Source organism: Aethalodelphis obliquidens, unplaced genomic scaffold (genome assembly GCF_003676395.1).
Source record: "Aethalodelphis obliquidens isolate GAN/ISIS:26980383/991018 unplaced genomic scaffold, ASM367639v1 scaffold9, whole genome shotgun sequence".
In the NCBI taxonomy this organism is placed as follows: Eukaryota; Metazoa; Chordata; class Mammalia; order Artiodactyla; family Delphinidae; genus Aethalodelphis; species Aethalodelphis obliquidens.
Genome location: NW_020837953.1, coordinates 7,606,564 through 7,632,660, shown reverse-complemented (window position 1 = coordinate 7,632,660; position 26,097 = coordinate 7,606,564). Strand labels below are relative to the sequence as shown.

At 53.8% G+C, this 26,097-nt stretch overlaps 1 protein-coding gene across 11 annotated transcripts in view; it reads right to left on the bottom strand.

Annotated features, from left to right (window-relative positions):
• Positions 1-26,097, bottom strand: part of SSBP3 (single stranded DNA binding protein 3) — a 164,692-nt gene that overhangs the window by 2,535 nt on the left and 136,060 nt on the right. For 2 of the 11 annotated variants that reach the window (XM_027108434.1, XM_027108432.1), the window contains 12 exons: positions 25,474-25,554; positions 24,520-24,579; positions 20,333-20,399; positions 20,145-20,221; positions 11,665-11,729; positions 10,906-10,954; positions 10,254-10,289; positions 9,715-9,769; positions 8,318-8,388; positions 551-629; positions 284-312; positions 68-169 (listed from right to left, as the gene is read on the bottom strand). In XM_027108434.1, the coding sequence (XP_026964235.1) occupies positions 68-169; positions 284-312; positions 551-629; positions 8,318-8,388; positions 9,715-9,769; positions 10,254-10,289; positions 10,906-10,954; positions 11,665-11,729; positions 20,145-20,221; positions 20,333-20,399; positions 24,520-24,579; positions 25,474-25,554 (771 nt within the window). Of the gene's footprint in view, positions 1-67; positions 170-283; positions 313-550; positions 630-5,333; positions 6,264-8,317; positions 8,389-9,714; positions 9,770-10,253; positions 10,290-10,905; positions 10,955-11,664; positions 11,754-20,144; positions 20,222-20,332; positions 20,400-24,519; positions 24,580-25,473; positions 25,555-26,097 lie in introns of those variants that run through there. The other 9 variants (XM_027108431.1, XM_027108433.1, XM_027108441.1 and 6 more) reach the window with 6 other exon arrangements.

Genomic DNA, 26,097 nt, shown 5'->3' with positions numbered 1-26,097 from the left:
TCCCCAGGCCCCAGGGGATACGGTGAGGACCCAGGGGTGAAATGAGGGTGGTGGCAGGCACACTTACATTGTCGTTCTGGAAGGAGTGGAGGAAGTTCCCTCCTAGCTCACCGTCGTCTCGAGGGGTGCCTGGAGGATTGCTAATGCCACTTATGTTGTTAGGAGAATTCTGCAGAGAGAGCAGAGGAGGTAAGCCCCCGTGCCCCCAGCAACCTGCCCCCCAGATGCGGGAAAGGCTTTCTGGGTGGTGCTGTCAGGGAGGAGACATGGAATACACACTCACTTTTGGAAGTCCATCTATGTCACCTGACCCTGAAAGGAAAAATGAATCCAGTTCAGTTTCTTGCCCACCCTTCTGTGCAGGGGCCTCCAAACCCTTCCGCCCAAGCCCAAACATCTCTGCAAAGAGAATCTTCTACTTAGGCAACATCTATCCTCTTGGGATCTTCCTGTGGGGACCCGGCCTAGGGGAGCCAGAAGCCAAGGCAGAGAAGGCTTCTTGGGAGGGTCGGGCAGGGGGCAGCATGACGAGGTCAGGGCGCTGACTCACCTAACGAGCCGTTCATGTGGTGTGGCTCCATGCCACCCATGCCCCCCATCGGGCCGTCCGAGCCTGGACCCATCGGGAACTGTGGGAGAAGCACAGAGCGTGGCAGCTGAGCGGGCCCTCGGCTCGGCCGCAACCCTCGCAGGGCTCCCATGCCCAGCTGCATCCCCAGGGAGCTTCCATTCTGGCGGGGCCACTCTCACACACTCAGGCATTTAACACCAGGAGGCCGGAGCTGGTGCCTCCCCTCGGCCCTAGGAATTGTGCAAGGCAGAGGCGCTCACTCCTATGCACCACGGGAGGAAACCAACCCAGAGAGAGAGAGGGACTGGTCCAAGGCCACCCAGAGACAGCTCTCACACCAGGCCTGCTGGATCCCATCCCGGGCTCTTTCCATCCCTCGGGCAGCGTGCGGGGCTCGCCAGTGAACCTCACCCAGACGGAGTGACCAACTGCCAGGCCAGGAAACAAAAACATTTGTGCTTTTCCTCCCCATTTTACAGATGAGGAGACTGAAGCACAGAGTGGACCATGCTTTGCCCACGATCTCCCAGGTAGGAGAGATGGAGAAGCTGCGGCTGGACCGTGGGCAGCCTGGCCCTGGAACCATCACACTAGCCTCCTCCAGGCTCTTCCTCAGAAATGTGTGGGGAGCTGGGGCGTGGGTGGCAGGACCTCTCTTGCTGGGACTGTGTGGGGGAGCTCACTAATGAGCAGAACTGACGGCGCAGACAGACCAGACACCAGACGTGTAATCTGCTCTACCCGCCTTCTCAAATATGTCTGGAACTAACCCCCCGATCTCAGCAAAACAGCAACCAAAGGCCAGAGGTCACATCACATGGCCACCAAGGGATGGCTGAGCCCAGTCTGGAGAGCCAAGGCCCAGGGATACAGACTGGATGCCAGGGTGGACAGGGGATGAAGTGGCAGAATGGAGGCCTGTGCCGGGCACTAAGGACACAGAGCTGAGTCACACCTGGGCCTCAGTCTGAAGGAGGAGCACAGCCACGGACACCCAACTTTCCCACAGGATGCTGAGATCCAAAGAGAGCTGCAGACAAAGCACGGCTGCAACTTCAGAAAGAGGCACTGAGGAAAGGGCAGAGAAATCAGAACAGGCTGCATGGAGGAGGAGGCAGAGCGTCAAAATAATTGAGGGATAGAATCTGGCAGGCAGAGATGGACCATGGCCTTGTTCTCAGCAGGGGTCCTGCCTGAGCACAAGTAAGAGGCCTCCTAGCAGGTGCCAGCACGGAGTGGCTGGAGCAGGAACTGATGTGATGAGACTGCAGGGGAGGGGCTGGGGCACCAGCCGCTTCCTCACTCCGCCTCCCACTCACACACCCCGTGGGTGCAGGATCCTTGCCTCCCCAGTGGCCTCCCAGGGCCACTCGCAGGCTTTGGGGCACATTTTGCCATCTGGCAACCAATTTCATGCTTATGAACCCAAGTGATAGGAGGATGAGGGTGACCAACTTTTTAAGGAGTCAAACCCAGACACAGTCACACCAGAGCAAAAGAATCCCGAAATGTGACAATAAACAATTATGCACATGTGTCATTACTGTAACATACATATATTTAAAAAACAGGTATCTTAAATAACATGTGTATTTTTGTTGTTCTTTTTAACAGCTTGAGATATAATTCACATACCATACAAGTGACCCATTTAACGTATGCAATTCAGTGGTTGTTAGTGTATTTATATATAGAGTTGTGCAACCACCACCACCATCAATTTTAGGACGTTTTCATGACCTGCATCCATTAGCAGTCACTCCCCATCCCCGCCCCCCTTGAATCCCCAGGCCCACTCAACCATTAATTTATTCTGTCTCTACAGATTTAGCTATTCTAGACACTTCATACAAACAGAATTATATGTGACCTTTGTGGCTGGCTTCTTTCACTTAGCAAAATGCCTTCAAGGTTCATCCATGTTGTTGCATGTATCATGTACTTCATTCCTTCTTACGGCCAGGTAACATTCCATTGTATGTATATACCACATTTAATTACCCATTCATCAGTCAATGGGCAGTTAGGTTGTTTCCACTTTTTGGCTATTATGACTAGTGTTCCTGTGAACATCTGTGTACAATTATTGTGTGGACATGCTTTCATTTCTCTGGGGTAGATACCTATGAGTGGAATTGCAGGGTCACAGGGTAACTGTTTAACCTTTCGAAGAACTGCCAGACTGTTTTCCACAGCATCTGCACCGCTTCACGTTCCACGTTCCCTCCAGCTATGTGTGAGTGTTCCAATTTCTTCCCATCCTTGCCAACACCGCTCACTATGTCTTTCTGATTCTAGCCATCCTAGTGGGTGTGAAGTGATAGCTCACTGTAGTTTTCATTTGCTTTTCCCTAATAACTGACGCTGAGCATCTTTTCATGTGCTTATTGGCTATTTGTACATCTTTGGAGAAATGTCCATTCAGATCCTTGGCCCATTTGCTTTTAAGTTTATTTTTTGGCTGCGTCGGGTCTTAGTTCCGGCATGTGGATCTTCCGTCGTGGCGCGTGGGCTTCTCTCTCGTTGTGGTACGCAGGCTTTTCTCTAGTTGTGGCACGTGGGTTTCTCTCTAGTTGTGGGGCGCAGGGTCCAGGGTGCGTGGGCTCTGTAGTCGCGGCATGCGGGCTCCGTAGTTGTGGTGTGTGGGCTTAGTTGCCTCGCGGCATGTGGGACCTTAGTCCCTCAACCAGGGATCAAACTGGCATCCCCTGCATTGCAAGTTGGATTCTTAACCACTGGACCACCAGGGAAGTCCCCTTGGGCCATTTTTAAGTTGGTTTGTTTTTTTATTATTGAATTTTAAGAGTTCTTTACATATTCTGGATTCAAGCCCCTTACCAGACATATGACTTGCAAATATTTTCTATGGGCTGTCTTTTTACCTTCTTGACAGTGTCCTTTGAAGCACGAGTTTTAAATTTTTTTTTTTTTTGCGGTACGCGGGCCTCTCACTGTTGTGGCCTCTCCCGTTGCGGAGCACAGGCTCCAGACGCGCAGGCTCAGCGGCCATGGCTCACGGGCCCAGCCGCTCCGCAGCATGTGGGATCTTCCCGGACTGGGGCATGAACCTGTGTCCCCTGCATCGGCAGGCGGACTCTCAACCACTGCGCCACCAGGGAAGCCCCTTGAGTTTTAAATTTTAATGAAGTCTAGTGCAGCTACTTTTTTTCTTTTGTCCCTTGTGTTTCTGGTGTTGTAGGTAAGAAGGCTTTGCTAACCCAGGTCACAAAGATTTACTCCTACATTTTTTTCTAAGTGTTTGATAGTTTTAACTCTGACATTTAGGCCTAGGGTCTACACTGAGTTAATTTTTGTGTATGTTGTAAGGATGCAGTCTAACTTCATTTGTCTGCACGTGGATATCCAGTTGTCCCAGCGCCACTTCTTTATTCTGTATTATTTACTTTTCTGTTACTTAAATGCTATTAATTAAAGAACAGCTGAACTAGTTAACAGGGGCAACAGTAGGACTAGTTAAACAAATGACGTGTGGAAAAAACACAACACTTTTATAATATTTCTGTGTTCTGACACAGCAAATTATTTTAACTCTACTGGATATTTAAATGTTGTAGGCTGTATTACTGTGTATTTATTGAACACACACGTTAAGAGTTTTTCAAAAGAGAACCTAAATACAATAGGACTGATTAAACAGATACTACCTATATTTAGTTTCTAAAAACTGACACTTTTTTCTGTCCTGTATCACAATAGGATATTTTTGCTCTGCTTTTTTTAAAGATTTAAAAAAAAGTTTTACGTACAAAAAGCTAGCATTGTTTCTTTCATTGGGTAGATGTCTTGGATAATCCATTCAAGGAAGTTCATTCAGTCCTATATCCTCTGTGTACTGATGGGAACACTCGTGGCACCTCCTGAGGCCACGCTTCAGGACCAGACCATGCCAGTGTGAGAAGACATGGCCAAAGCAAGAGCCTGGCCGTTTTTTTTTTTGTGGCGGGGGTGGTGTCCATTAGAGCTGCTGGGGACCCGTCTTGCTTTCAGGGGTCCAACAGGGCAAATGGTGCTTGCTTTTCCACTAATACTTCCCTGAATTGCCTGCAGGTTCTTGGGCATCCTTCTTTCCTTTCGTGTAGTGGCAAAACTGAATACAGAGTCAAATGGAAAATGTACCGACGTGCCGCTCTGCTCTTATCAAGCCCTGGTGTCAGTCCAACGTGGTAACACCAGACTATCCTCTCCACAAACACGTCTGCACGGACTTCCCGGGTGGCACAGTGGTTACGAATCCGCCTGCCAGTGCAGGGGACACGGGTTCAATCCCTCGCCCGGGAAGATCCCACATGCCGCGGAGCAACTAAGCCCGTGCGCCACAACTACCAAGCCTGCGCTCTAGAGCCCGCGAGCCACAACTACTGAAGCCCGTGCGCCTAGAGCCCATGCTGCGCAACAAGAGGAGCCACCGCAAGGAGAAGCCCGCGCACCACAACGAAGAGTAGCCCCCGCTTGCTCCAACTAGAGAAAGCCCGCGCGCAGCAGCAAAGACCCAAAGCAGCCAAAAAAACAAAACAAAAAAACCACGTCTGCACATGGAGTGCTTAGGATTTTGCTTACGTGCTCAGGTTTTTGGATCTGTAGGAATCGCTTCCAGCTCTCCAAAGATGTCCAACCACTTAGTATCTACAAGCGGGTTTTGGAAGATCAGCTGCTTGTCAGTCAGGCCCTTTTCGTCTAGGAGCTCATCAGATGGGCTATGCCTGCCTACGATGGCCATCATTTCTAAACATTCTGAGCACACTGGATATCACTATCGATTCAACCTCTCTTAGGGAAACTGGTTTTAAAGCACAAAGGTAATCTGAACTTGTGAGATCTAAGTTGGATTCTAAATAAGTTACAGTTTTAATAAAGAAACTGGGAAAGTTCTAACTTGGCTGCCCTTACCGGTGACACTCTGAGTCCTCAAGCAGCCTCACTGCCAAAGGTAAGCCATTACTTTGGCTGTACGAGGCTCTATCACAACCCCCTACGAATCTGAACAGCTCAAGTGCCGGCCACTCAGCCTCATCTAGGTTCCTCATGGCCTCTTTAAAGATCATCAAACGGTTCTGGAGAAGCAGCAACTACATTTCTATTTTACTGTCATTCCTTTCTGCATTCTCATCTCATCGTATTTCCAAATCAGAGAAGAGCATCACAGCAGGCTGACATTTTAACATCTTCTCTGTGGCCAGCAACAGCCATCTGTGGGCGTGTGTCCAAGGCTCTCTCCATTTCTATAAACTCAAAAACCTCACTGAGTGCTTCTGCACGTTTTGAGCAAATTGACAATTAAACGTTTCATTATGAAAGCTGGATTATCAAAGGTAAGCAAATCTCCCCCCTTGACAGCAGTGTCGGGGACCAGGTGTGTGGGGCATTTAGCAGGTAAGAAGTTTATAGACTAAATGAAACTTGCCAAATTAACTGCACTGTCTGCCAAATATGCAGATAAACGAGCGAAGTCTGGTTTGCATTTGGACAAGGAGAATAACAATCTTTTATTTGTTTTCTGCAGTTTCATTAACATCTTCTTTGTAGAAATCAAGATTATGATTTGAAGCTCCAGTTTTCAGGTCAAAGTACCTAAAAGCTGGGGAGACTTCTGGTGCCACGGTGTGATGAACCATGTGATATGATGAAGGAAGCTCCCTGATTTTCTCGAAGATGCAATAGAATCAGCTGCACACTGTAAAGGACCAACACACTTGTCATCAAAATTCCCCCTTCTGTTCACCCACAGGACTTAGTTGCAGCCTCTGAGTCAGGAAGTGTAACCTTCTCTGTTCGTGGAGCCATCTCAGTTCATGGACCAACATGGCGACGGTGTTCATTCAAGGGCCAACGGTGTTCATGCCCCGGCCAACGTGGCAGCCGCTGTTTTGCACTGAGCACTGGTCTCTTTGGAGGATGCACAAAACTTTTGATTGATTTAAAAGGATGTGCCTATCTCGTCCTGAACTGTGCAGTTCTGTCTACAATGCGCTCTCCCGCCCTTTTTCCACCCACATCCCTTCTCATCTTTTCGGCACACTTGCCGGTATGTTCTGGTTTGGTTATTTGCCTCCCTGACCCAGTTGTATGTGTCCTCACACCTGTCATTAAAATTCATTCAGCCCCCCCCCTTTTTTTTGGAGGTGTCGGGGTCACGCTGGTGCTGGTGGTCTCATCGTTCTCATTTTCATTATCTGAGCTCTTAGAAAACATGATCGTGATACTCACAATGTGAAAAATGAAAACTGCACTATCTTGACACAAACAGTTAAGCCGCAAGCAGAGTCAAAGGTGGACTCCGCCAGGGCCCGGATGCAGCGCGCTCGAGTCGTACCCCTCGGAATGATGCAACACGGATGGTCCATCATTGAGAGCCACAGACCACGACTGCTGGCATCCGTGCTCAGGAAGATATGGTGACGGCAACCATGGGAAGTGGGGAGTCTATGCCACTTTCATGTGCTCAGTCCTGTCTTTGGGACCACTATATGGGTCTTACACTTTTCTGCCCAACCTGCATCCATTACCAAAACCCAGCATTTTTGTGTCCTGGGAAGTCATCTCCCAAGACACAGGGCTTTCCGCGCTAAAATCCAAATGGCTGGCCACCCTAGGGAGAGGCAGGGGCTATGGGAGATGCTGGCTGCCCAGGAGAGGGGGAGAGATGGTGGTGGAGCAGCAGTTGAGGAGCGAGGTTCCCACACTTCTCGGTCCCAGGACCCCGGGGAAGGTCCCTCTCGGCACCCCCAGGAGGCAGGGCAATGACCCTCACCCAGAGGCTGCTGGAGGATGAAACACGCGCAGCAGCCAGCACAGGGCAGCCCATAATCAGGATTTAACACGTGGGGTGATTCAGGAGGCACATCAGGAACCGAACTGGCAAAACCAAACTGTGCATCCCTAAGGGCCCGAGCCAACCCTGGGGCCACAAGCCCACCCTCTGGCTCTGCAGCCCACAAACTACTGATGTGGTCACATGACAGCCTCCTTTCCAGACCCTGAGCTCCCGGAGGGCAAGGCCAGTGGGACTCGCCTCCCCCACCTGGCAAGGAGGGGTTGTCTGTGGGTCAGACCAGCCCTGTCCTTAGGGAGCTCCCAGCCGGGAGAGGGAGACAGGCCGCCACTGCACAGTCCAGTCCTGACATGGGCGCGGGAACACGAGAGGGAGTAGGTGAGCAGGAATCAGAACAAGTGGAATTTGAGCGACAACATCATTACAGGTTGGGACTTCCGAGAGGCCAAGAAGGGAGCAAGTGGCTTCTAGATGAGGGAAGGGCCCGAGCAGAGGCAGAGAGGTTACAAGATGGGGGGTCTGAGGGCTCCCAGAGGCACACAGCAGGCAGGCCCCCGGGGGCCTCCCCCCAAAGCTCCACGGCCAAGGATACGGACCTGAGACATCGCCCAGGTGCACAGTCAGCCGGCCGAGCAGGGGCCGGCCCAGGCCCACCTGCAGCCTGCTGCTCTTCCCCGTCCACAGCCGGCTCGGGCCAGCAGGGGGCCCCACCGTGAGGCTGGGTGCCCCGCTCTGACCAGAGGTGTGCGCATCAGCCCACCCGCTTCTCTCCCACCCGCTGCCAGCTATGAAATGGGAACCAAGCTGCCCAAGAGTCAATCACTTTTCTGATGGTTTATTTTATCCATCTTTGGTAACAAATGGCTGCCATCAGCTAAGCCTGTTTCCGCTCAGCTGACGAGGTCAGTCGGATCTGTCGCAGTACCTGATGTGTAAATTATTAGAAGCTGACTTACGTTGGACCGGCTGCCTCCAGGCGGCACCGGGTTAATCATTGTGTAGATGTTGTCACTGGAATTTGTTGAATCTGTAGAACAGTGGAAACCCGCAAGTCGGGGTGATTAATTCACTTCTTAATTAAAACAAACTCATGGCACTTGAACTCATTCTTTTGTATTTTATCACCTAAAATTTCCTCTAAGTACCACCATTTTCTGGCTAATTTGTATTTAATGAAGATTCACAAAGTTTTTAATCGCAGAAAATTCAACTGTGAAAACCACTCGACCCTGAAAGGAAGGATTTCAGGGTGCCTGGATAGCAACGTGGACGTGGCAAAGCCGTCTCCCCCATCTCAAACCAAATCTGGTCCCCAGACACTGCCTGGCAATGCAGGGGCGGCCAGACCACCACCTGTGCTCTCCCCCCAACCCCGCCCGGCAGTGTTAGTCAAACGGGGAAAGAGAAACACCACAAGCTGATGGGGCCGCCCTGCCAAGCTGATGGGGCAGGAGAGAGAGGCAGGGATGGTGCTGGCAACGCAGTAACATATGGAGTGGTTTAATGTGACCCAGTCTGAATGTAGGTCATGCAGCTCATAAAAATGCAGCAGCAGAAAGAGGGAACAGGAGCGGGAATATCACGGTCGCCGCCAGAGCCACCCCTGCCACTGAGCAGCTGCCCTGCTACAGGGAGCTGAGGGGATGGGAGAGAGGGACTCCTCCGTGTCCCCAATTAGCCAGCAAAGTCTCCTTAGGAAATCAGCTAACATGTTTATATCAGGAGCAGGCACCAGTATTTCTCGGGCAGAGATCCAACTACCTCTCACTTTTTATTTTGGGGGTGGGTAAAGATAGTATGTTGAATTCCTTCTAGTTGACGGTACGCTACTCTTAGCTGGGAAAAAACACAGTTGTGATGCTGTGTGTGTGTGTGTGTGTGTGTGTGTGTGGTGTGGGTGTGCACACATGCCCTCTTCTGATTAAAGAAAAGGGAAAAGGGATCTTTGATACAGAGGACCAGAAGCCAATAGCTCTAGACACTCAAGAGGCATCACGCTGTAGAGTCCTGGTCCCAGGATGCCAGAACCCAAAAGCCCCTTCTCAGTCATCTAGAGAAATGACAACCAGGACAGGATTCTCTCTGGCCAGCGGGAGCTGAAAGCAGTGAGACCCCTTGTTTCCGGATCTCCTTGCTCTGCCCTGTCCTTTCACTGGAGATGAGGAGTGACCCGGCTGAGGCCACATGGCAGGTTGGTGGCACCGGGGCCTCCTGCCCACTAAATCCCTGATGCCAAGATGCCGGGTGGGGGGCGCACTGCTCAGGAAGAGCGGCTTGCAAGCCCTGGCTCTGCACCCAGGCCCCTCCAGGACTCCCTACTGCCTCAGCGGCACCCCTCCCCCAGCCTTCTTACCTGCAGGACTAGGCATGATGGGTGTTCCTGGGGGGCCGCCACCACCAGGGGGTCCCTGGAGATGAGATAAAAACTGACATCAGAAACCCACGGTAAAAAGCCCATGGTGATGACACACGTGGGGAGAGGCCACTGAGCTCCAGCCAAGTCAGCAGCCAGCGCTCACCCAGGGCCCGGGTGTTTAAGGCTTGGGGCAACTGGGTTCCCCCTTTCCTTTCTTTAAACCAAGAGGCAGCTGTGGGCGTGCGTGTGTGCTCATACACATGGGGACCGGTGAAACCAGAGGCCTGTAGTGGAAGCTGACTGGCCTACTGGTCAGTCCCCCGAATGGGGGTCCCAACTCTGGGTCTTGTTTGGGGACTTCTGGGCCACCAGAAAGTACAGATACCTGTATATTGACAGCAAGTACTAGCACAGTTTGGAACCTGTGCTCAGAATATATTGTGAGAGGAAAGAGACAGGGCCCCCCCACCCCACGTACTCTTGTACATACAGTCACGAGGTTAGACACGCAATGCCCCAAACCTGCACACACTTACCACGTAGGTGCCGGGTGATGAGGAGGAATATGGAATCTAGAAACAAGAGGGGGATGACACCTCAGACACCTCCTCTGACAGGCAATGAGTGCTCTACCTTCCAAATCCTTTGGGGGACACAACCCCACTCCTGATGGGAAACACACTGAGCCACCTGGTTAGTGTCTCTAGGGGGCCAGGGATGTGAGCCAAGTCCAGTCCCTATGCTGAACCGATCCTGAGAGCCTTGGCAGGGAGCCTTGGGGGGCCATAGGCGCGGGAGACCCTCCAGTTCTAGGTCAGCAAAGTGAGCGCTTCCCCCACCCGCGGCCTCCTGCCCGGCACTGTCTGTGCTAAGCCCCTTCCCAGCTCCTTCCTCTGAGCACTGGAAGCCAGCCCTGCCAAGGAAGAGGAGGTTGGCAGGACAGGGCTCTGAGCCCGGCTCGCAGCTCACACCTCAGCTTCTGCAGAGCAGCGGGGAGAGCCCCTGAGGGCCCCAGCATGATACTCCCACGCTTCACCTTACAGGTGGGCTTCTCCTTGAAGGCATCAGGTGGAATCCTGCTGCATCCCACTCCCCATGACACCTCCAACCTGGGGACAGGAACCACCCTGCTCCCTAGAACGCAGTCCCTAGCAGACAGCGCCTCCCCCCGCCAACCTGGGTACTCACTGAGTTAGCACTGTTAGGATTGGGCCAGGGTCTGCCAGCTCCCGGGCCCCTGAGAGAGAGAGAGAGAGATGGAGACAATGAAAAATGATGCTATAAGCAACCAAGGGGGTAGTGCCAGCAGGGTCAGAACAAGAGGGCTGAAATCACTAACAGGAAGCCTTCATACACTCCTAGAGCTGTTCTGGGGTAATAATGTGTAGTTCCGTGGGCAGAAATCTATAGATTCCTATAAATTATGTGCAAAATTTGTGAAAATAATATTTCCTCTGCACATGCATTTTCCTAGAAAGGGAATACAGAGATTCTCAAAGGGATCAACTACCACAAAGGGGCTACACCACTGAAGTCCCTGAAAGAGTGATCAACCGTACAGGGCTTCAAATCTTGACCCTGCCACTTAGAGCTGTGTGAGCCTGGGCAAGTTACCCCACCTCTCTGTGCCCCCAGTTACCCCACCTCTCTGTGCCCTCAGTTACCCCATCTGTCAACAGGGGATAATAGTAAGCACCTCACAGGGTTATCATGAAGATTAGGTGAACTGATCCATGTAGCAAGCTTGGAAGACTGCCTGGCACAGACAAGCACTATAGGGGGGTGTATGAGGTCTCATCACCGGTATGCTCAACATCCTCACTTTACTGATGAGAGACTGAGGTCCAGAGAGGTGCCAGTAATTACTCCCATCACAAGTCTCTCAGGGGGAGCAAAGGGCGGGGAAAGCCATGGGCTCTGAGCCGCCAGCAGGGTGGTTGGCCTTACATGTTAATCCCGGGCATGGCGGGGCCAAGGGAGTTGGGTGGTGGTCTCATGCCGCTGCCGTAATTCTGCAACGATAACCAAGCGTCAGTCTATGAGAAGGAGAAGGGGAACCGGAGAGGGAAGGAGGGGGAAAAACAAACAGAACATAAGCGAGAGAGTTAGTCTGTGAAAAGGATCTGATGAGAAAGTAATACATTCATTAAAAAAATGCTGGGTGGGGGCTTCCTGGAGGCGCAGTGGTTGAGAGTCTGCCTGCTGCTGCAGGGGACACGGGTTCGTGCCCCGGTCCAGGAAGATCCCACATGCCGTGGAGCGGCTGGGCCTGTGAGGCATGGCCGCTGAGCCTGCGCGTCTGGAACCTGTGCTCCGTAATGGGAGAGGCCACAGTAGTGAGAGGCCCACGTACCGCAAAAAAAAAAAAAAAAAAATGCTGGGTGGGAACCAACTGACGGAACCACAATGACAAGCCAGCACAAAGGAACAGTCCCAGCTTTAGATGCAACTTCAAGGGCTTCAGGATGGGTCTCCCGAAAGCACACAGGCATCCAGGAAGCAGCTCATGATGCTGGTTGGCACCTGCCCTCAGGATTCAGGCAGGAAAGGGGAAGAGACTCAGTAATAGGACCAGCTGGTGACCACCACCCACCTTAGAAATCTAGGGAGAAGAAACAGCCAGCAGGCTGGGGGCAGGGCTGAGTCTGCACGTGGGAGGGGAGGCACACTCCCAAAAGGCCTGTCCCGCGGCCGGGCATCTGCAGACCCCACCCCGCCCCGGGTCTGGGCTGTCCCTCCATATCGTCACCCGATGCAGGTGTCAGCATGTGCGGCCCTCAACAGGCACAGTACTGGAGGAGCAGGAGGGAAAACTCTGTCTCCCTGCTCAAGGGAATCACTGTTCCATTTAAGAGAACAGTCTACACAAAACTTGGAAACTTGCAGGAGTCCCAACTCAGCTCGGCACAACCCCCCACGGCAGTGGGATGGGTCAGAGCCACTGAACCAGGCACCCAGGCCTTTCACCTGGCTCATCTCCTTCACCACTGCTCCCCGACTCGCCTCTTCCAGAGCTATTTTCTTCACAGGAATAAATATCTTGCCTCCCTTCTCCACTTGGCAGGCTCCTACACATCCTCCAATACCCAGCTCAAACAGCACCTCCTCTGTGAGGCCTTCCCTGCTCCATCCCATGGGGTTAACTGCTCCATCCTAGTCACTCCCAGAGTGCCTTGTAATGTCCTCCCCCAATGGCCTGCAGCACTCTGGCTTATGATCGTGGCCACATGTCCATCTCTCCCACTGGACTCTGAACCCCTTTGGAAGGCGGGAACTCTATCCTACTGATCTTCATATCCCCCGTCACTGCACACATCAGCTGGCACAGACTGGGCGCTGAATCATCAACGGAGTGAAGAAGTGAATGAATGGAAAGTAACATGAGGCTGGTTGTAGCTTGAGCTCTGCCTTTGTAGGAGAAAGTAGCAGGCTGGTGGAATTTTGATGGCAAAGGAACAGCCAGCATTGGCCATTTTTTACTGAGCACATAACACATACAGTCTCTGGTTTGGACCTTGTAACAATGCCATGAAGCTGGTATTATTCTCATTTTATAAAAGAGGAGACTGAGGGTCTGCGGGGAGAAAGATGTGCCCAAGTTCACAGTCAGCTAATGTCTCTGCTGGGGTTTAATCCTGGATCTGCGAGCCTCAGGGTCTGCTCTCTACACCACACATCTGGGAGGTGGGGAGGAGGGTGGGAGTGGGGACACAACAGGAGGCTCAAGGGCCAGAGCTGACAAACAGAGCCGCCATCAGGCTGGTGGCAGGTTCTCCAGCCGGGGACCATCTCGGGACCACCTCCTTGGCATGGTCACCCAGAGAGGGGTTTGGAGTGAGAGTGTCCAGACAGGGTGTGCACAATGACTGCAGCAGCGCCAGGCTGGCTGGCAGACAGCAAGGCCTGCAGTAGGGGGAGGGAGGGGAGGGTGGCCGCGGAGGGCTCCTCTGGCCGCCAGCATCCCCCGTGCCTGCTCAGGGCTGAGTCCCTGGGCCGGAAGACACTCACCTGCCCTGGAGCAAATATGCCGCAAGATCAGTGAACAAAGGGGCCAGTCCCTCCCTACGGACAATGCCACGCGTGGTGAGCAGAGCCACCGATTTGAGGTCAGAACGCGGAGAGCCTGCCCCAGCACAACCTGACTCTGGGCAAACCACAAAAATAACAATGCTTCCTCCGTGCCAGGCTGTGCTATGGGCTTAGCATCACCTACATTTAACCACCACCACCTCACTACTATCCCCACTTTAAAGATTAAGACACTGAGGCGCAGAAGCAGAGTGATGGCCCCTCGTGCAGCTATGATCATGGCTTCAGAGCTGCAACCCCTCCACTGTGCTGCCTCGTCCATAAGATGGGGACAAAGAGCCCCCACCCTTACAGGGCCGTGTGAGGATCAAATGAAATGATGGCTCTGAAGTGCTCCCTCTGCCCTCAGAGGTGTATACTGATTTGGGATGTTAGCAGAGCAAACGCCAAAGCCTTTAATGCTGCCTTAAGCATGAGGTCTTAAAGGGCCCTTTCTAAGCCCACGTGCAGTTACTAAATCCCCTGTACAAATCTCAGCCTCGCTTCCGCTGCTCCAGAACAGGAAGCTCACCACCTCCCCAGGCAGCCCACTCTTCCACTGCGTGCAGCCTGGCCAATCAGAAAGGTCTTCCAGAGAGAGAGTGAGATCTCCTCCAGGGGCTGCAGCTGCTTCCTGCTCTCTCTCACACCCAGGAGAGCAGCCGGCACTGTGGGGATGGAGTGGAAGGCTGGCCTGGGGGCCGGCGGGAGCCCAGGACGTGGCAGCAGAGTGTGGCGAGGAGGAGATGAAGCAGGGTGCTCACTCCTGAAAGACATCTGGACATGCAGCCCCTCAGGGGAGGCTCCGGGGGCACCACCTGCTGCCCTAACCTGACCCCCTCAGGAGCCTCCTGAAAGCCAGCACGGCCGCTGCCCAGGAGGGAGCAGGCCTGCCAGGTCCTCCCTCTTGCAGAGGCCCAGACCCCGATGGCCACTTACACGCCCCCACTTCACAGATGACAAGCTGGAGGCCCAGAGAAGCCCAAGACTCACCCAAGGCCACACAGTAACTCAGGGGGAAAGTAAGGCTGAACGTCAGGTTCTGGAGGCGAGTTTTCAAATCAGAGACCCTGGCCTTTCCACAGAGGATGGGAGGGCTTAGAAGCACAGCCTCACGGACTCGGTAGAAATGGTTCTCTCTTCTCCCAGTGCCCACCTGCCCGCAGCACTGGGTTCTGAGGTGTGGCTGTAGCCAGACACCCTCTTCCTGTCCTCAGCACTACTCTGCAGGGACGGGGCAGCTGGAGACCCGGGAGGAGTCCCTGGTGCAGCCAAGGAGCCGGCCACGTCCACAGGGGCGTGTGCGTGAGTGTGTCTGTCTACCTCCCCACACCCACACCTTGTCCCGACGAGGGCGCCCCAGACCCTGGGCAGGGGGGCTGATCCATGGTCAGGAACTATAAAGGGTCAGGCCCCACCCTCTTGGTCTCAGCTCTGCGCTCTTGGGCAAGGTCCACAGTGATGCAGAAAGGCACCCTGCAGCTGGCAGGGGCTGGGGCCTGCTTCTGCTTCCTGCAACTCCTCGGCACAGGGGCTCTTTTTTGATGTTGCCTGGGGCCCCAAAGAATAGTCTTTAGGACAGACCTGTCAAAGGGGTCTCCAGGTTGCTGGGCAGTTTCCTGGGCTTTGGGCCGGCCCTCCACCACCTCTAATCACGTAGCAGCCTGGCCAGCCCCACTGGGAGGTCTCCGAGGAGCCACCGGGGAAGTGCCTTGAGTGGCTCCTCTCTCTCCTCCCCAGCCCAGGGTGCCCTGGCCTGGCTTACGATCCTTCCGTCTCCTTCCGGGGTCTCTGCTCAGAGGCACTGAGCTCGGACTGTCCTGGCTCAGGGGGGAGATGCAGCTTCTCCTGGTGGCACAGGCCTGTCTCTAGGGATGGTGGATTATCCTTCGCCTGAACGTTCTCAAATGCAGACAAGCCAGGCTGGCGATCTGATTCTAGGCTGTGCTGACCCCACCCCAACCGGAATCCCAGACGCGCTGCAAGTGGCTTCCGCGGGAGCCCTCAGAGCCCTGCCGGCTTCAGCCTCACACCAACAGCATTCACTTTTGAAACACTGAGCCAGAAGTTCCCACCTGACACAGGCACAGGCATAATTCGTTAAAGGGAGAATACAATTAAGTGGAAATACTACCTCCTTTTCGCCACTGGCTGCTTCACAAAACCAGAATAGGATCTGCCTGAGGAACTGAGGGCAAAGGGCAGGGTGATGCCTAGTTTGCTGGTTCCTTTGTGACATTTAGGCCAAAATGATACACAACCTCAGAAAGTATGATGTTACTCCATTCGGTTTTGAAACCTATAAAGTAACCCCAAGACCACACTGTACCTATTCTTTGTTCAGAAAGTTCTACAGTGGTCCCACTATTAGCAATGTTATTCTCCACTTGGAATAACAGGCTGAAAGTTTCCCACCTCTGTGTCCAGTCTCAGCACGGCCCCGTGCATGCAGTGGTGCTTACTAAAGACTGCCTGAAGGGGCTTGGTCACCTTTCTTAACAGTCCAGGCATGGCAGAGACAGGGCTCCCTCCCTGGGCCCAGGTTCTAAGGAGGGAATGGGATCCGTGCAATGCTTTGCGGAGCCCTGTGCTGCGGTCTGTCTCACAGCTGTTGTTTCACGCAGCCCCATGGTGAGCCCTGTGAGGTCATCACCTGGACACCCATTTTGCAGATGAGGGACTGGAGGCCCAAACAGGCTGAGCTGAGGCCAGGACGGTGTTCCTAGCACTAAGCTCATATGTCTCCTGTCCACTCTTGAGTGATCAGGGCAGCACCCTCAGGGGACAGAGAGAAAGGGCTTGGGGGGTAGGTCCTGTCCTCTCCCTACCCTCAGCTTGGGGGTCTAAAACTTCCAGGCTCTATGATGCCCACTCCTTGGCTGACCCCAGAACCTGCAATCCATCTCATACCCCAATCTTGCTCAGGCCCAGGCTCACTCAAGGCCAGGTCTTTCTGCCCCCAGTGAGGGGCTGGTGAGGACATCCAGATTGCTCTAAGGGAGGTTTGGCTCTGGAATTTAATACTGCACCCTACCCAGAGGGGCACACGTGATATGGGAAAGGAAGGAAACAGAAACACTAATTAGAAAAGATACATGCACCCCTATGTTCACTGCATCATTTTTTACAATAGCCAAGATACAGAAGCAACCTATCCATTCATCTTGGATAAAGGAAATGTGGTACACACACACACACACACACACACACACACACACACACAGGAATATCATTCAGCCACAAAAAAGACTGAAATCTTGCCATTTGTGACAACATGGATGGACCTTGAGGGCATCATGCTAAGTGAAATAAGTCTGATAAGGAAAGACAAATACTGTATGACTTCATTCATATGCGGAATCTAAAAATCAAAGCAAATGAACAAACGTAACAAAACAGAAGAAGTAGTTACAGAGAACAAATGGGTGGTTGCCAGAGGGGAGGAGGGCGGGGGGGAGGAAACAAATAAGTGAAGGAGATTAAGAGGTAGAAACATCCAGTTGCAAAATAAAATGAGTCATGGGTGTGAAATGTATGGTGTGAGGAACAGAGTCAGTAACTATATAATATCGTTGTATGGTGACACCATCATAGTAACTAGGCTTATTGTGGCAATCATTTTGAAATGTCCAGAAATACTGAATCACTATGTTGTGTAACAGGAACTAACACAGTGTTGTAGGTCAACTGTACTTCAAAAACAAATGAACTCACAGAAAAAGAGATCAGATTTGTGGTTACCATTGGCAGCAGGTGGGGCTGAGGAGGTGGGGGGGGAGGATTGGATGGAGACAGTCAAAAGGCACGAACTTCCAATTACAAGATAATTAAGTACTAGGGATGCAACATACATCACGATAAACAGAATGAGCACTGCTCTACGTTATACGTGAAAATTGTTACGAGTAAGTCCTAAGAGCTCTCATCACGAGGAAAAACCATTTTTTTCTATTTCCTAATTCTGTATCAATATAAGATGATGGATGTTCACTAAACTTATCGTGGTAACCATTTCATGATGTATGTAAGTCAAATCATCATGCTGTACACCTTAAACTTACACAGTGCCGTACCTTAATTATATCTCAATAAAACCAGAAAAAAAGAAAAAAAAAAAAGGAGAGATGTTTTCAGAGCCCCTGAGGTTGGCTGGGTGGAAAGGGTCAGCTGGCCTCACTGCAGGGCTAGCCTCTCCCTCCCCTCTGGGCACCAACCTCCGAGCCTACGAGAGCTCCACCCCTGTACCCTGCTTGGTGAGGCCAGGAGGGCCCTTCTCAGCAAGACCTCGGCCTTCAGGACCACCCTCTTTAAACGTGCCATGAGAGTGTGCCAGACTGCTGCTCAAGGACATGGACACGACGAAACTCCCACTAAGCCAGGAGGAAGTCCTAGACTTCGGGACACTCTGCCCTCGGTCCGTCTGGTAATTACCCATTCCCAGCTTCCGGAACCTCAGTATTACTACAGACTTAACAAGCTGTTAATGGCCTTTGCCAGAAAAAATAAAAGAAAACACGAAGCAATCACCAAACCCAAGCAGCTCGAGTCCTGAACACTGGTTTTAAGGCCTCAAGTTGGAAAACACGAACTGCTTCCTAAGAGGCTACCCTGGGCCAAGCATCACGCCAGGAACTTGAGCCTCCTCCTTTCAGCAACCGTACAAGGAAGTACTGGTCTCCTTCCATTTTACAGATGCACAGTCTCCAAGAATCAAGAGGGGTGGGTAGTGGGGTACTCCATCCTCTTGTGTCCCCTAGACACCCCCCCAACCCCCCAGACATCCTGGAAGTCCAAGGCCACTGCTGATTTCCACACCAAGAGGATCTCTAGTGTGTGGCTGAGGAATCTGAGAGTTTCTGACTCAGGAGAGGGAACGCTTGGCTTTCAGACCCTGCCACCCCTCCCACGGGTTCCTGCGGAGGTCAGCTCAAGCCGGCCGCCCGGCAGGAAGGGGCCACTCTGGGAGCTTAAAAGGAGCTGGTGAAAACACAAGCTCTGGGGGATTTGAGGAAAGAAAAGAAAACTGGAGCTGCAATTGGTGTGGGCTTGCTTCCTCTTAGGATTAAGGGGCCGACGAAAGACAAGGACCTCCCTAAAAATCTTTCAACGCCACAGATGTTGCAGCCATCGCCGAGAAGACCGCGGCAGCTGGGTGTGCTGTAAATACAATTCCAGACAGAGTGGAGGGCCGTGGGGTGTGGCAGACGCCTCTTCCTCCAAAAGGGAGGCATGTGTGCGTGAGTGGGGGCATGACCTCACGCCCAGGGAACCGGAAACCTGTGCAGGGGCCCAGAGCATCCCAACACTGACAAGCAGGAGTGGGAGAGACAAGCAGGCCTCCAGGCAGGGCAGAAACGAAGGGAAGGAACACCCTCGAACAAAATCCTCCTGCTCTCACTGTGAAATGCCCCTTCTCCTTACTCGGACTTCTGGCTTTAGATAGTCAGATACCGGAGAATTCCCAAGGAGGGCAGAGCACAAACTCTCTGCCACGGCGCCTGCAGGACCCAGAGCCGCGTTCAAACACTCAGAAGAGCGGGAGCCAACTGTGAGAAGGTGCTGGGACAGGGATGGCCTGCCAGACCCCTGCCTGATGGTGCTGTGGGACCCGGGACCTGTGGGTACGGAGCTGCACCCCAAGGAGCGACCACTGTGTTGCTGCTATAAAGGGGTGCGCAGGGCACTTGAGACAATTTCCTCTAGAGGTTTCTAAACTGTCCTTTTTGGCAGTGGAGCCCCTCTGGGCAAAAGAAAGCTTAGGCAGGAGCTTGGTATATGAAAATGGCAAAAGCTCTGAGTGGAAGGGAGCACCGGGGCCCTGGCCGGCCTGGCTCCTCGCAGCTGGGTGGTACCACCAAGAACCACGGCTACAGATTCACCCCCCACTGGACTGGGGGGGACGCTGAGGCCTGCTGGGGCCACCGAGGTGAAAGTGATTCGTCCAAAGTCAGACAACTGGTGAGCTGCAGGCAGAATAATGCAATATCCTGCCTTGGGTCCCAACAAACTGTGACCGTTGAGCCGGCTCAGGACCACCCTACCTCCCAAAGGTGGGAGGAAGCTTTGGGGACCCACAACGCTGCTCGCGGACATAGACCCCTGCCTTCCAAATTCCTCAAATCCCTCCCATGGAAGGCTCCCAAATGCTCCTCTTCCCCAGCTCGCTGGGGGTCCCCTCAACTCTGCCAGGTGGGCTGCCCAGCTGTGGGCAGAACGGGCCGCTGGGGCCCTGGTCACGCCCTCTCCCCTCACCCCTCCAAGCTGCGAGACGTGGAAAGACTAACAGACTTGGAAAGAGGAGAGAAGGCGGGTGCACACAGATGGCCGGGAGATGGACAGACAGACAGGCGGTCAGTTACCTGTGGGCCGGGCCCCATAGGCCCCATGCCTCGGGGAGGGTTCATTCTCTGCATTGATCCTCCCATGTTGGGGTGCCCTGCGTGACAGAGCGGGTAAGCCGTGAGTGGCAGGAGGTGGAGGCAGACAGTGGTGGGGGGAAGCCCCTCCTGGTGCCCCCACCACCCGTGGCCCACCCTGCCTTGTCTACCTTGTTGTCGCGTGGGATCCATGGAATTGGGCAGCAGTGGCTGTGTCCCAGGAACTCCTCCCGGAGGCTGAAAGAGACGTAAGACCCAAGGTGAGAGGCTGCTCCCCGGAGCTCGGGACAGAGGGGAATGCACCTGCCTGCCCAGGCTCCCCACCTGACCATTTAGGGCCACCCATGGCCTCCCCGAGACCGCTCCTGCTGCCCGCCGGCTGGGGGGTCCCCGGGCAGCAGCAGTCAGCTCCAGCTGGTGTTATGGAAAACTGCAGCACGGGTGGGTCAGCATGGGTGCTTCGTCTTCGGGAGAGGAACCACGGCCCAGCGCTGCCGTCTCGGCAGGTCTGTGCACCTGCCAGAGCCCAGGCACACTCTGGCCGGGCCACCAGCCACACCCCCCTCAGAGGCAGCACTGCTCCCTCCCTCCCTTTTACCACCCAAACTCCAGCTGATGCAGTTTAGGCCAAACCCTGTCTCTCCTTTGCCTCGTGGAGAGTGGAGATGTAACTCGTTTTATCCCCAACTCCCAACTGTGGGGACCCGTGAGACCCACTAGCTAAAATCCTGCCACCGTGGGAGGTCCTTCTTCAAGGGGGCAGGGGAGGAGGTGGCTTTTGGGATTTAGATGAGGGAGCTGAGGTCCAGAGGCCTGAGGGCCCCCAGTCAGCCCTCAGTCACCTGCCGGCAGAGCCAGGAAGAACACCCAGGACTCTGGACCCCAGGGGTGGAGGAGCCGGCCTCTAGGAGAGGGTGAGCAGGATGCTGAGTGACAACCTGCCACCCAAAGCCTGGTGCCCGTGGCGCGTGCTGGTGTGACTACTACAGAGAAGATGAGGACGGGGCCAGCGGTCTCCTGAGTGAACGCCTGGCACACCGGCTACGAAAACCCCTTCAAAGCGATTTATTTGAGACTGAAGTTATTTCAGCTGCAATATGAAAAAGGAGGAAAGCAGAGCTGGGGGACGGGGAGGGAAAGGGAACTTCGCTTTTAGAACCCCACGCCTTAGGACTAAGCACGGGCCCTCGAATTGGAGAGGAAAGCCTCTGTGAAAGCTGGGCACCTGTGACGGGGACCTCCACCCCCGCCCCCTGCTTCGCCCGGGTCCCCCAGCCCCGACTGTGCTGTGGGGATGATGGCCGAGTGGGGAGCGGATGGCCCAACAGGAAACTCCAAACCAGTTCTGGAATGAGGTGGTGGGAAACAAAGGGACAGCTTCTCACTGTTTAGCTTCAGAACGGGGTGTGCGCGTGTCTGGGGAGGGGAGGCTTCTGGGAGGGCCATGCTGCTTGAGCAGTGGCATCCGGCACCTGCCGCTTCCATCTGCCTGGGGCTGCGGAGAGTCTCTCTCTGTGGCCCCGGGTTTCAGCTGTTCCGACCTCCTGCTTTCTCCCAGCTCTGCTTCCTCCCCCGAGTTCCCAAGCTCTCAATCACCTGGCTGGTTTGTGTCTGCCCACTTGGGGGTTTGGGATACTTCTCGAGCCTGGTTTCAGGACTCCGAGAGGACACAGGAAGACCTGCCACTGAGGCTGTTTGGTTTGGGGGCTCTTGGGATGTTGAGGTGCCGGGAGACCCCCACCCCAGGCCTTGGTAAGCCCCCATCTAACTCTGATGGAGCGGCCGTAGGGGGTTGGACAACCACTTCCTCTCCAGGTAGCCCAGTGTTGACCACCAGCTCTGGCCGGAGGCTCTTCCTTGGGTTCCCCCAACCCTGCTGTGTGTCAGAACTCAGGAGCAGAGCAGGGCTTCCCGGAGGCCCAGAAGGGACCCAGGAGTCACTTCCTTCACTGGAGTGACCCTGAAGTGAGGCAGTCTGGGCCTCCTCTACCAGGGAAGGAAGGAGTGCAACAAGCAAGGTAAAAGGGGCCGCACTGCGAGGGCTGAAGCCCCCAGGCGCGAGAAAGGAGAGAAATGACGCTCACACATGGGACTGCAAGCACAAGCCGTGCACACACCCTGGGGGCCTGCTGGGGAGAGGGATGCTCTGGGGCCGTCCCACAGGCTCCCGGAACTAGGCCAGCGGAAGTGTCTGCCCAGTGAACGGACACATCCCACCAGAATCTGCTGGGTCATTCAGCTGTGTGCCTGAGTCCATGGGTTGGGTGCGGTAGGGGCTCCGCTGGGATGTGATGTCAGGGCTGCCTGACAACCCCAGACTCTAGCCTTCCTCTCCTTAACCCTGCTGAACCCCACTGCTCACCGCCTACCCATCTACCCCGGGTTGAAACACCACAATGCTCTCTGTACAAGGCTCCAAACCCCTAGCCAGGGAGGCAGAGGGAGGACGGCCTTGCAAGGCTTTAGGGCCAGGTCAACGACCCTGAGCTCCCAGTCTCCCTAAGTGCCCTTCTCATTGCCCTAACCCAGGAGGTCACGTGGGCCTGAGCTGCTTCTGCTTCCTCCTCCTGCCCTGGGGAAGGCTGAGCTAATGGGTGGCATAGAGGCTTCTGTGGAACCAGCAGCCCCAACTGAGGCACTCTCCAAGAGATGCCCAGGGGCAGTTCCTGGGACAGGGACACATCCCCACTTGGAGGAAAGAAATGTCTTGAGTCCACAGGAAGCTGGAAATCGGTATAGATTTCCAATGGGGGAGTGGTGGAGAGGCTGGCCCAACTGATTTGTAATGCGAGGTACAGATGACGGATTTATTCTCCATGTACCCTCTTGGGTACTTGCTCATGCTTAATTGATAAATAGAAACAAACGTCTCCTCTCGTGTCCCTTAATTGCTGGAGGAAGGGCCACAATTATGATAAGGAAGCATCTGTTCCGTCCCTGGGGCAGAGGCCAGTCTGGGCTAAGGAGAGCCCTGGGTGGGCAGGAGGGAAAGTTGCTGCTGGGGTCCGTGCATGTGATGGCGGAGAAGGCCCACTTGATGGCCTGTTAGAATCAAAGGCAAGGGGCAGCACTTTTACACCTACGAAAGCTAACTGAACCTGGCGAGGTGGAGAGGAAACAGCACTGGGCCGGGAGCTGCAGACTGACATGAGCCCAGCTCACTGAGATGCTTAAGGAAGTCACTGCTCCACCCTGAGCCTCTGTTTCCTCATCTATGATATATCCTAGGGTCCCTCTTTGCTCAAAAAAGCTGGGTCTCTTAATTATTGTCCGAATTTTTCCCCTTTATGTCAGAGAAAACGGGAAAGAAAAGATTTTGGGAGAAAAAAAATTAGTGGAAACTGGTAGGCTATTTAACTTTAAAATTGGAGTCCCCTGGTTATGAGCATCTCTCCATAGTCCCTGTATTGTCTCACTCAGGAGTTTTCTTGCAGAGCCTTGAGAATGAAAGGGATCATATTCAGGTCATGCCAATCTAGCTGGTGACCTAACTCCCAGCTCCAAAGGCAACAAGGGCTGGATGTACTGGCACTGCTGGTCAGACTTTCTGAAGGGTTTCTGCAAGGTCACTCTAAGAATTATGTATACAAAGATGTATGGGCATGGAAATAAATTTCCCTGATTTTTTATTTAAAGTTTCTTTTAAGTCTGTCTACCCTAAAAATAAGATAATTCATCTTTACCTCTGCAGCTCTCTTCCCGCCCCTGGATGGGCTGAATCAGGTAGGGCAGCTGGGGACCGATTTCTCCAGACCACCTCGAATTGCCAACCCTAATCGGCCAGGATAAGGCCCACAACTCCAGGCTGAAAACCCCTCCCCGTAAGCAGACCACTTTTCTAATTACATGAACAAATCCTTTCTTATTCTGAGTTGGGTCTGGGAAGCAGGCAGACGTTGCTTAAAAACTTACAAACGTCCTCCTCGCTGCATCCAGGCTCCTGATCTAAGCGTTCCTACTGGCCATTTCTCCCCTTAATAGCAGGATTGTATTTACCAGCCTTGGCAATTCTCAAAAGCTTCCAGGAAAAAATGCACGTTGTCAATTAACTTCATTAAGAAGGAAGACCCTTTTCCAAGAAGGGGCTGGAAGGGAGGGGCTGGGGCGTTACCACCTTCTCTAGAATAGTGGAAACCCTGCATTCCCCGCCTGCTGCTCCAGAACTGGCTGCCCAAAGCCCACCGGTAGAGGCAGGTGAAATGTTGAGAGGGGCTGCATGGGGACCTGTTTATAAGCCTCCCACATTAAAACTGTCCCTCCACCTCCCAGCCCTTCTCTCAGATTGTGATCTGAGTCCAAGTCCAGCCGGGTTCACGGGTGGCCGAGTGAGGGGAGAGAACATGAAAAGGTACAGTACCTGGTTTCCCATTCTGATCGGAGGCCGGGGGCCGCCTGCGTATCGCGGTGACATAAAAGGCTGCAATTACAGGGCATTAGTTCAATGACAGCCTGCACTCAGCGGTGACAGACAGAAATGCGCTCCTCTCCACAAAGTCCAGTTTTGTTACAACTAGTCATCTTTTAAACTCTCTTCCTCCCGGTGGCCTCTTCCCTCCGGGCAAAACTTCCTTTGGGTGGAGGGAGTGATAGGTGCATACACCCTGCACCTGTTGGCGGAGGTCTACTCTGGATGCCTGCCGGGGCAGCAACTGGGACCCGGCACAGGACGCGGAGGAACGGTTACAGCAATGCAGGGCAAAGGAGGAGACCTCTGCTCTTGGTAAGGGCAAGTGAAAGAATCGGAAAGGGACTTGTACAGAAAATTTTCAAGCGTGCAGACAAAGCTGGACGCGCGCTCACACGCACTCACAACACTGACAATGGGGGTGGGGAAGGGGAGCGCGGGGGAGGAGGTACACAATGAAAACAGTGAGGGTACAGCGGGCGCCCTAACTCAATGCGGGGGGTGGGGGTGGGGCGCAGGGGAATGGGCAAGAAAGCTTTCTCAGCAGCGAGAGTGCACAAAGAAAAGGCCAGGGATGCAGCTTTGGTTACAAACAATGGTTAACCAAACTCAAAAACCAAACCAAAAGTGAGAGGAAAAGACAAAAACGCAAAGGCCGCTGACAAGGTCACAGAAATAGTTTTCCTTTTCTTTTGGTTTCATATCCAAGCGGGATGTGATGTCCAAGGAATGAAGACTATCTTTAGGAAAAAAAGATATATTTTGGGGGGGAAAAAAAATCTCCTTGGTCAAATCTCCTCAAAGGCAATGGCTAGAGCACATTTTGATTTTTGTTTTTCCTCTGCTGGCTCTGTCCTCCTGGTGCCCCGCGCCCCCCGGCGGGCGGGCGAGCCACAGTGCGTTTACCTGACTGTGGGGTCCCATCATGCTGCTGGGATTGTGAGGTGGAGGCTGTGCGTGCGGCGAGGGCTGTGACCCCGGAGGACCCTGTGAGGCCAGACAGTAGAGGCAGGTTATAGATCACAGCACATGGAGAAGCGCAGGAGAAGCTTAAAAGAACAAAAATTAAACCAAAACGAAGGGCGGGCGGGCGTGCAGGCGGAGGGCTCTGGTTGGCGGGGAGGTGCAAGCTGCTGCTTGGGTCGCCGGCTCAATGGTGTGAACGGCGGGCAGGAGGGAGAGAAGCTGATAAACACATTCACGGGGGACTTACAGGCACGACAAATAAAATCAAGCTCCTTTGTGGAAGCACACGGGGGGGCGGGCCGTTGCAGCGGAGTTTGCCATGTTAAATACGTTGATTGAGATGGGGGCGGAGTGCAGGGACGCACAGAAACTGACCCACCCTGCAGGGCACCCACGAGCCGCCCCCGGGGAGGGGGGCTGCGGCTGCGGAAGGACCGGGAGGCCCTGCCCTCTGGGAGCTCCCGGGCTGGGTAGATGGAGACGGGTCCTGGGTCGTGGGCCAGGACCGGGTGACCAGTCTACCGAGGGGAGGGGCCCTGATGGATGAATGGGAACAGACAGGAG